The sequence below is a fragment of the Gambusia affinis genome, linkage group LG19 (assembly GCF_019740435.1).
Source record: "Gambusia affinis linkage group LG19, SWU_Gaff_1.0, whole genome shotgun sequence".
Taxonomy (NCBI): Eukaryota; Metazoa; Chordata; class Actinopteri; order Cyprinodontiformes; family Poeciliidae; genus Gambusia; species Gambusia affinis.
In genome coordinates this window covers 2776460-2787428 of record NC_057886.1, presented here as the reverse complement: position 1 = coordinate 2787428, position 10969 = coordinate 2776460, and the positions used below count along the sequence as shown (strand labels likewise).

At 39.3% G+C, this 10969-nt stretch overlaps 1 protein-coding gene across 7 annotated transcripts; it reads right to left on the bottom strand.

Moving 5' to 3' along the window:
• Nucleotides 1–289: 289 nt before the first annotated feature.
• Nucleotides 290–10517, bottom strand: LOC122821361 (serine-rich adhesin for platelets-like). Of its 7 annotated transcripts, none has more exons than XM_044099207.1 (12): nt 10246–10517; nt 3544–6981; nt 2946–3030; nt 2692–2793; nt 2454–2523; nt 2219–2351; nt 1533–1700; nt 1189–1439; nt 1012–1079; nt 780–856; nt 563–708; nt 290–468 (listed from the first exon to the last, which is right to left on the bottom strand). In XM_044099207.1, the coding sequence occupies exon 2, from the start codon at nt 6971–6973 to the stop codon at nt 4004–4006; it is 2970 nt and encodes a 989-aa protein (XP_043955142.1). In that variant the 5' UTR covers nt 6974–6981; nt 10246–10517; the 3' UTR covers nt 290–468; nt 563–708; nt 780–856; nt 1012–1079; nt 1189–1439; nt 1533–1700; nt 2219–2351; nt 2454–2523; nt 2692–2793; nt 2946–3030; nt 3544–4003. The 7 variants fall into 7 exon arrangements, with proteins under 7 accessions (XP_043955142.1, XP_043955138.1, XP_043955143.1 ...); XM_044099203.1 differs by having other exon boundaries at nt 1025–1079; XM_044099208.1 differs by having other exon boundaries at nt 1025–1079; nt 2234–2351.
• Nucleotides 10518–10969: the final 452 nt, after the last annotated feature.

The following is a 10969-nucleotide window of genomic DNA, read 5'->3' as shown; positions in this document are numbered from 1 at the left end:
AGCTGAGGGTCGAAGGTCAACATCTGGATACTTCTTCAGTGACTGGCTTGTGTTTGTTTTTAAGATGTGAATTTTGTATTGATGCAACTACAAATGAATTATGAATACATTTCTTTTAATCCTGTTCTCCAGTTTGTTCTTTGATCAGTTATGAAGTTCTATTAAAAATGTGGGTCTTCCTTTAATATATAATGTTTCCAAAAATGATTGTAGTTTAAAAAAAAAAAGACTCCAGAAATAACAGATTGAAAGAAGAACATTTTATTAAACTCAAGAGTTACAGCACTGATGAATTTTGTGTTGTGGAGCATAAATAATGAAAACAATAACAAATAGAAAACAATAACTATTTATTGTGACATTTTGTTTTGGCTCTTGAATATTCAGACTCTCGTCTCCAGCCAGGCACCAGAAACCTTGCTGTCCGCTTGCAGAGTCATGGATGTTTTCACTGACAGGAGAGTCGAGCTAAGAAAACAGAAGAACAAACTTGAGAAACGCCGAGACAAAATATTAAATCATTAAATACTGAAACTTTGCTGTGATTTCTCAGCAGCTTTACCTGTTACATCCAGAGTAATGGTGTCAGGTGAGGTCCATCTCCCCAGTGGTCAGTCTGTCTCAAACCTGAAGTGATGCTGGCCTGCATCGCCCAGCTTCACACCCTGAATCTGAGCCAAATGGCTCGAATCGCTTCCTCTGGTGTAGCTGGAATACAGGGCAGCCTTTCAGTAACGTCATTTTACTGTAAATATCACAGCACTTGCAGTTTTTCTCACCGCGTGCGCCCGCAGCAAGACGGGCTGATCTGGTTGGGGTCGGTGTGGTGACCACATAACGCACCTCACATTGTGACCTGGGGAGTTTTACACAATGTTGTTCACTTAAACATATCCTAAAGCCATAAACAACAACATATTTGTACTGATACTTTATGAGATCCACCACACAATATACACACACACACACACACACACAGAGAGATCACTCTTCTGGAAAACGACACTCCACCTGCTCTGAGTACCTGGGAGACACAAACGCTTTGAATCTTTCAATTGTCGGGGCTTTAATTTAGGAATCTATGCACAAAAAATACAAGTAACAAAAAACATTTGACGCAAACAAATGCATATGTCACAGTAAAAATCATGGACGTACACAAGAGGCCAAACAAATTAAAGAACTCACCCTCAGTGTCTGCATCCACCTCAGCCAGTCACTGCAGGATGTTTATGTCGCTGACAGTGATGGAGGTGAGGAGGTTTGATGGCGATGAGGGAGGCTCTGTGTTTGGCGTCTGTCAGATGGGAGGAGGGGTGAGGCGCATGGGGGTGAGTGTGAGTTTGAAAGTGATCGGCTCCTCATCCGTCGTTGTTTGACCCGTTTCCACTGTTGCTTTTTATCCCACTTCTCCATCTGAGTTTTCCTCAAAAGATGAGCTAAAAGAAGAAATTGTGACATCCTTGTGATCTCATCACTCCTGCAGCGCTTTCAGAGACGTGTGTCTGTGCTACAGGTCAAAGGTCACCAACCTGCAGTACATGTTAGATTCACTTGTCATGTAACAGTCATTCATTCCTTCTTCTTCTGCTCTAACTTTACCCAAATAAGGCTCAATATTCCTTTAGTGGATTCACAGGAAGTGGCTACAGGCAGCCTGGCATCTTCATGGGAATTTCCAAAGTAAAAGCTCCTACATGCTGATAAAAGTAAAGCATAAGAAATGGTTCAGTAATATTTTACTGGAATCATAAGTGTCATTCAATACTACATCAGTTATTGTTTGTAAAGTTCGATATAATTCCTGACTTTCTGGAAGTTTTCAGAGTGTGATTATGCCACTGCAATTTGAGAAATGAAAGGATTTTCAAAATTGTTTTGGCACTAAAGCTGCCAATAAATGTGTTCAAATCCCAACAAACCTAGAGCTATTTTTTATAGAAGCACATAGAAAGATGGAGGCATTATAGAGCTGCTTTGAGTCGTGTGCAAAAGACACAACAGGGGGGAATTTAATGAGAATTGTTTACTGCACTGTATGTATGAAAGAGTTTTAGCGTTGCTCACTGTAAATAAACATTTTGCACATTTATTTTTTTGCTTATATGATCTAACAGGAAGGAATACCAAGGTTTCAACTCTTGAATAATTAAGAAAATAATCTCAACTATAGAATGGCTGAAAAGTTAAGTTTGTAAAAACTGTATTTAGTACTAACAGATGATGTATAAACCTGGGGCCACTGGATCGTCTGCCTTTTTTATCAGGCTTGGTATATTTGTTTTAGTCCTCAGTCCTCTCTGTCTTCTCTCGCCTGATTGGTCCAATGCTGTTGTCTTGTCTCAGAGTTGCTGGGGAATCAACACATGATCAGACACACATTCCTTAATTTCTGTCTAAATGGCAGATTACTGAAAGAGACTTTCTGATCAAAGTCATCATCATGTCCTCACCTTTCCCACAATCTGTTACAACCAGTAGATCAGCAGGTGGAGCAGATCTTCTGCTTTAATTGTTGGTCAACTCCAGTCATCACATGAGTTCACAGAGAAAGAAATAAAGAGAGAAGATCAAGTTAAGGAGGAAAATATGCATGGGCAGCAGGCAGCAAAAGTTTCTAACTTTCAACTGAGCTCTCCGCAGCTATATTTGAAATGATTAGTCATTTTGTGTAGATATAAATGTTCTTACTTTTTTGTCAAGTGGGTTCTCTTATCTTCCTCCACCTGACTGGTGATGTTGAAGGTGGAGGATTCCAGGCGGAGCTGGTCTTCTGCTTTAATTGTTGGTCAACTCAAGTCATGTGCCATGAGTTGATTTAGAAATGAAATCCAGAGAAAAGACAACAGGGTTAACAAATAGAATATACTTGGACAGAAGAAAGAACAATTTTGAAATTTGACCTCAATTTCATCCATATTTAAAATTAAAATAGGTTTTCTTACTTTTTTTGTCAACTGGGTTCTCTTATCTTCCTCCATCTGACTGGTGGTGCTGAAGGTGGAGGTTTACAGGCTGACGGGATCCAACCTGGGAAGATCAGAGAATCAGAGATCTGAGAAGTCTGAACCTGGATCAGAGACTAGTTTGGGTATTTTTTAATGTCTATTCTACTTTTGTGATTTTTCTGTGTTGTAACACATAAACATGCTATTGGCCATATAAACTATTTGCTTCATGAGATTAATAGTTTATCTACATAAAACTTTACTCCACATGCTCTCCATTTCCTTTCCTCTGATCCTGTTCTCTAGTGTCCCTCTGAATACAAACTCTTAATTAAATCCTTCAATCATAAATTCTGTCTATGTTCTCTTTTGTCTTCTAATTTCTTATTGTCCTGATGCTTTAATTTGGTTTCTGATACAATGTATTGTCAGGCAAGCATTCCTTACTTAATGTAAATTTTAACTCTATGTGGTTGAACAATTTCTAAATTACTAATAGTGAATTTCTATTTCTATTTTTATATAGTAAAGCTGATGGTCCCACCACCAGCAGGAGGCAAGCAGTATAATGTGAGTGAGGAGTGCAAAAACTTACAAGCAGTGTGAAAAACAAGGGGTCCAGAAGGACAGGAACCACATGGACGACGACAAAAGGATCCAGCGATGAGCAAGTAAAACCTGAAAGATTAAAAACTTGGAGAGTGGATTAGTGGGGGAACAGAATAGAATAATTTATATATCGGAGAGCACCGCGTGGGGAAGAACTGCTATTTCATCCTGAAACATGGGGAAGATGGAAGGAAGACACAAAGACGAAGAAAACTCCGGTGCAAGGCGCTACCAAGGCTTCCTGAGTCCTGCCAGAATCCTCAACATCTAAAATGCAACATCTAGCAGCGGGATAAAGAAAAGCCCCAGTGCAAGGAGCTACCAAAGGCTTCCACAGGCTTCTAGAAACCCACTGGCTTTAATAAATTTTTTTTTTAAAAACCACAGAAATGGTGATCTCCTAATGTGACTTCCCAAATAGGTCTTCACTTTTTATGGATCCCAATCTAATCAGAGTCACTTGACAAAACGTAGCGAGGTCTAAACCACACGTGTCTGGAACTTTCTTTTGCTATAGTTCCACCAGATGTTGAAGGTGTTTGTTCCTCTTCTATGTCCTTTTCAGTCTCCATCCAGAAACGGAAGTCAGGGGATGACAAATTTTCACAGTATGTTGATGGTGAAGGACTGAAAACACGGGGTGACAGAATGAGATCCTCACATGGCATCCTCGGTGGTTGACTGAAAACACGGGGTGACAAAACGGGATCTTCACATTGCGTCGATGGTGAGGGACTGACGTCAGGGGATGAGAGAAAAGGATCCTCATGCATCGTCCCTCGTAAGGGACTGAGGACAGGGGATGACGAAACAGGACGTTTATGTGGCATTTTACAAGAGGGTCTGAGGATGGGAGATGACAGACCAGGATTCCCACACGATGTGCTTGGCGAGGGACTGAGGATAGGGGATAACAAAACAGGAAGTTTACGTGCCATTGTATACGAGGGACTGAGGACAGGGGATGACAGACCAGGATCCTCACACGATGTCGCTGGTGAGGGACTGAGGACAGGGGATAACAGAATAGGATCTTCATGGTCTGTCTTTCGGTAGGGAATGAACAGAGGAGTTGACGGAATGGGCTCGTTCTCCCATTCTTTACCATACCTCCATGCCATCCTTCTGCCGATTCTTTCAAGGACCTCGCCCCAAATGGGATCCTCATTGTACCACTGTGCAGTCTTGGCTGGGAACTCCTCTTCAGCAAGCGTGTATCTAATCATCTTTGCTGGGGGCTCCTCTTCAGCAACAGTGTCTCTAGTCCTCTTGGCTGGGGGCTCCTCTTCAGCAGCAGTGTCTCTAGTCCTCTTGGCTGGGGGCTCCTCTTCAGTAACACTGTCCCTGGTCCTCTTGGAAGGGAGCACATCTTCAGTTTGATTCTCCCTGATTCTCTTGGCAGAGGGCTCCTGTTTAGGATCATCACTATTCCTGGTCCTCTTGGCTGGGAGTTTCACTTCAGCAACACTGTCCCTGGTCCTCTTGGAAGGGAGCACATCTTCAGTTTGATTCTCCCTGATTCTCTTGGCTGAGGGCTCCTGTTTAGAATCATCACTATTCCTGGTCCTTTTGGCTGGGGGTTTCACTTCAGCAACACTGTCCCTGGTCTTCTTGGAGGGGAGCACATCTTCAGTTTGATTCTCCCTGATCCTCTTGGCAGAGGGCTCCTGTTTAGGATCATCACTATTCCTGGTCCTCTTGGCTGGGAGTTTCACTTCAGCAACACTGTCCCTGGTCCTCTTGGAGGGGATCTCCTTTTCAGCAAGAGTGTCCTTACTCCTCTTGGCTGGGGGCTCCTCTTTAGCATCATCACTATTCCCGGTCCACTTGTTGGAGAGCTCCTCTTCAGCAAAGGTGTCGCTAGTCCTCTTGGCTGGGGGCTGCTCTTCAGCATCACTGTCCTTTGTCGTCTTTCCGCTTATGCCAGTCACAGATGTCGCATGAGCCACGTCCTCTTTCAGACCTACCTGATCACTAGGCTTTGATGATGGGTCGTTCTCCTTCGCATCATCCACCTTCTTTGTAGTTCTCTTGGCGCGGTCGGAAGTCAAAGAAGCCACTAAATTTCTCCAACCTGCCAGAGGTTGTGGCGAGGCACTGATAGGACTGGAGTCCTTTGGACGCAAAATGGGCTCTTCAGGTTTGTCAAGTTCAGATGTGAATTTAAAGCTGGAAGGAAGAACTGTACCAAAACTAAGCTTTGATGGTGGGTCGTCCTCCTTCGCAGAATCCACCTTCTGTGTAGTGCTCCTGGCACGGCAGGAAGTCAACAAAGCCCTGTCCTCTTCCAAACCTATTTGATGATGTTGCGAGGTACCGATAGGTGTGGAGTTCTCTGGTCGCAAAATGGGCTCTTCTGGTTTGTCAAGTTCAGTTGTGAATTTAAAGCTGGAAGGAAGAACTGTACCAAAACTAAGCTTTAATGGTGGGTCGTCCTCCTTTGCAGAATTCACCTTCTGTGTAGTGCTCCTAGTGCGGCCAGAAGTCAAAGAAGCTCTGTTCTTTTTCATCCCTCCCTGATGATATTGCGAGGTACCGATAGGTCTGGAGTTCTCTGGTCGCAAAATGGGCTCTTCTGGTTTGTCAAGTTCAGTTGTGAATTTAAAGCTGGAAGGAAGAACTGTACCAAAACTAAGCTTTAATGGTGGGTCGTCCTCCTTTGCAGAATTCACCTTCTGTGTAGTGCTCCTAGTGCGGCCAGAAGTCAAAGAAGCTCTGTTCTTTTTCATACCTCCCTGATGATATTGCGATGTACCGATAGGTCTGGAGTTCTCTGGTCGCAAAATGGGCTCTTCCGGTTTGTCAAGTTCAGATGTGAATTCAAGTGAAGTGCACGGAGCCGTGTCTTCTTGAGGCTTCTGAGCTACCCCAACGTCTTTTATGTATTTGAAATCTGGGGGAAGAATCTCAAGAATCTCAGCGTGCCAGCGCAGTGACGGAGCAGTGGCACGGTCCGCAGCTGAGCCCAGCTGATCAAACTTTGAATTGAGATGTTTCAATGACTGTTCAAGCACTCCTATGCCCCACAGGAATTTAATGTTTGATGGAAGGACCTGGACGACCCGAAGTCTGGAATTAAGGTCGTCCTGGTCTTTATTGTCTACCTCGTCTTTATTGGAGCTGGTAGTACAGTCATTACCTACCTCGTCTTCACTTGAGCTGGAAGTAGAACTACCGCTGGAGCTGGTAGTAGAGCTACTGCTGGAGCTAGTAGTAGAGCTACCACTAGAACTGGTAGTACTGCTACCACTGGAGATGGTAACACAGTCCACAGACTGCGCAGGTGAACTACACCTCAACCCCTCTCCGTGGTCTTCAGAAACCATGTCGGTTTCTTTTGACCACATCTTACCGTGATCCTTACCATTGTCTTCATGTCCCTCCAACATCGGGGATCCATCTGCTGGAAACGCCATGGTATGAGCTGTAAAGGAAAAAAACAAAGCAAAAAATGCTAGAATTCAGTATCTAGACCTTCACAAAAGTCCAAAGCTATGTTTTGAGGGAACACTGAAATACCAACAATACAATACCCCAGGTTTGTGAATGTGTTTGCTTTTCTTGAATATATTTAATTAACAATATTATTGCTATGCCATTGTATATGATGGGAATTAAGAGATAAAACAAATATAGCTTATCCTTAATCACAAAAAAACAGCAAAAATACAATTTTACATAAAAACCAGAACAACACAATCTAAAACTCAATGATCAAACATGTATGGACCATTGCCACTCAGACAAAGAAACTTGTTTCCAATAGCATTTGTAAATTACCAAAATGTTAATTGTAGTTAATCAAACTAAATTCCTTTGAGCTCCACAATTTTTCACAATCACAAAGACAGCTAGTTTGACACCCCATCAGTACTACCTTCATACTCCCACATACAGCCAACAGCAGTAATGAACACCAGTAAAATTAATTAAGTTTAAAGACTGGGGATCTAAATAAACAGGCCGACATAAGTGGCCTTTCCTACGTTTCCAGGGGCTCCTACAAAAATAAAACTGTTTATTTGGTTTAGAAATTCATATACATGTTAAAATGGCCATCATATTCTGTATGGAGATAAGCCAGACAAAATAATTAAAATAATAATCTGCATCCCTTATGTGTGCATGATGTCTTGAAGTTACTATTACTCTAAATGGGTCAGTTATGGCTGAAGGTAGTGTTATGAAATTCATTACATCAGTCTGAAGATAATGGCTGCACACAACCCAGCAAGAAACTCAGATGAATGTTCACACAATTATATTGCTCCAAATGCTTTTTTCAATATTACCATCTCCATGGAGACAAAGAACATAAACAAAATGGATTCTCTAAAAGTAAATCTTTCAAATTGAAATAAAATGCTTTCCAATCACCACACCACTATTAATATTGCTGACTCTTTTTGAAAACGTAATCAGCGTGAAAATATATTACAGCTCCAAATATGCAAAGGACCAACACAGCATTTCGTAAACAACTCGCAAAACTCCTCTTTCTTAGAAAAATAAAACTAATCAATAAAAATTTACATCTAAACTGTCCAGGAGAAATATATATCTAAAAACCTTTCTAATATTCAAGTATTAAGATTTTATTTCAAGTAACATATCCAAGGAGACCAAATGTGTTTTTGAGGCATTTTCTGAAACCTGGTCCAGGCACTGACTTCTTATTCCAAAGTTCCGAATAAAACAAAAGTGATCGTCTAGAACCAAAAGTAACTTTTTAAGCCAGATAAGCAGTGTTAAACCTACACAATCCCTCCAAAAAATGTTAACTAACAAATTAATCACAACCAGACCAACTGAAACAAGATGATTGTTTTTCTAATGAATTTTAACATTCACTGTTATCATTCAAGTAACTTCTGAAAATGATACATCGCTAAAATGCAATGGAGCAAAACACAGTTTTTCTGGTCTTGAGTAATTACAATAAACTAAATCATTTAGTTACTTTGTGAAATCAGCACATTGATTGTTCTTTAAATATTTTTTCTAAGAATAAAGTTGTGTGTTGTTATTTAACCAATGTATCCATGGAGACAACATATACCATATTTTTCAAAAAGCTGGTTCCAAACCTTCGTTCAAACCAAAACAACTACAGTCGGCATTACTGACATTTTCCAGAATTTCAAATAACTAGCATATAAATCACAAAACAAATTCAATTAACTCACAAATATGTTGCACCCCAAAACTGAAAATTATATTTTCCCAGACAAAGAGTAGGAATTTCCAAAAACTGAACACCAAAGTCATCAAAGCTGACTTTAATCAACTCAAATAATGTTTTATTTCTTTTAAAATCAGTTCACCCATGTAAGAAAACTAAACGCATATATTAAAAGTCTATCATTAGATAGGAGGAGGCACATGTTTGAAAAGTGTTAATTTTTTATGGAACTCATTTTAAATAATGTCACCAATGTATCCATGGAAACTAAATATGTTTTTCTGGGATTTAAAAAAAAAAACAAATGGACCATCCAGTTAATCAAAAATTGGACACCAAAGTCATCAAAGCTGATTTTTTATTTTTTTACAAAGAAATCATTATTTTTTTTATGTTTAAAAAAAAAAAAAAAATGTTGTTTCATCAATTTCGTTTCAATTGATGATCACTACGACTATACACGATTCATTGCCTTCATTAATGTTCTATCATTAACAAACACACACACACACACACACACACACACACACACACACACACACACACACACACACTTATAATGCTTATTAGCAATTATAAGTTGCAGATGGTAATCTGATGTGATTACCATGGAAACCAAGTGTGTTTGTCAGGGCATTTTTCAAAAAAAAAAAAAAAAAAAAAAAAGTAAAGGCCAAGAACTGGACAGAAATCTGATTGTTTTTTTTCAAACCAGCATAACAATTTTTCTCAAACACTAGTGTTAATATCCCAGATATTTATCCACAAATGCCAATAAGCTAACACATAAGTCACAAAACAATTTAAATTAACTCACAAATTTGTTTCACCCCACAAATGCAAAAGACCTATTAAAGCTATATGTTTTAATGAAGTCCTCAAAATTTCAAAGAATTGGACACCAAAGTCATCAAACCTGACACTCTTTGATTTAATATCATCATTTTTGTTTTTTCAAATCAATTCATGTTTCCTGGCTATGCTAAAAATAAGAGTAAATAAAAACAGATCAACATGTCCCTTTATTGAAAAAAAAAATATGAAACTAAACAATTAAAATATAGGCTATTATAAGGGTAAATACTATTTTTTTTAATTTGTGTTTTGAAAATAATATTAAATATTTAACGTACTTCATTTAGCGTATCCATGGAAACCGAGTGTTTATCATGGCATTTTAAAAAAAATAACGGTCAAAAACTAAACTAATTTTCCAGAAAGTTGACGTTAATTTAACTAATTTGACTATAATTAAGTAAAATACATATATTTTTTTAAATCACTACACCACAGTTTAGCATTCCTGATATTTCCATTGAAATTCGGTTAAGAAAAAGTCTCATTAACGATCTATGCTAGCAAAGAATGCTACTTGTCTTTTTTTTCTACAGCAGTCAGTATTTCTTTAAAACACACACACAAACACAAAATAAACTAAAAAAGTCAATAATATCTTAGTAATAACTTTCTTTCGTTTATTAAAAATAACAGAAGAATTATTTTAACCTTCCAGCTGGTCACCCTGTTGGTGCTTCTCCTGGTCAGGAACTGTCTTTCGCAGGTTTCTTTATCCCGGGCTTCTTCAGCAACTGCGTATTTCAGCAAGCGCTTCTTTAGCAAGTTTTGCACAGCAGACTTTTCGACAATCTCAAACCTTCCGAGGCTTTAAAGGCTTCTTCTGGCGTCTCTCTCAAAAGTCCCGTCGCAAAGGGGAAAGAATTCAGAAGGTCAGCGTCATTTATAGGGTTGAGAACGCTAACGTCGTTTCCATGGCTGTCATTGACGAACACACGCACCGGTGAGTGAGACAAATTGGACCACAAATAATGCAGATAATACAAGTATCGCGTTGTCTTGTTTATCACTCCGTATGCTGCCACCTACCGGCCAAGCAGTTTACGTTCACAATTACATTTTTAAAACTTTCACTACTAGTGCGACATTATATTTCTGCTTTCATTCCGAAACTGACCTCCCATTTGGAGGTTTCGGACCTCTCTCTGTCATAAAGCATGGATTGGAAGAAAAATTCAAATTCAAAAATACTTTATTGATCGAAAAGTAAAAGTAAACGTTGTAGCTCATCAATTCAAACTCTTTAAAGAGTTATTGTAGATGGCTGATTGCTGATATGGTACAGAACATTTAGTTAGGATTGATTAAGTTTCTTATTGTGATTTTAGTTTACTATTATGGTTTGATTCTTTGCTTTGGATGTTGAGTTTGGATG

Excerpts from the sequence above, each read along its gene's own strand:
- LOC122821361 (XM_044099207.1), bottom strand. The coding sequence starts at position 6,973 with ATGGCGTTTCCAGCAGATGGATCCCCGATGTTGGAGGGACATGAAGAC.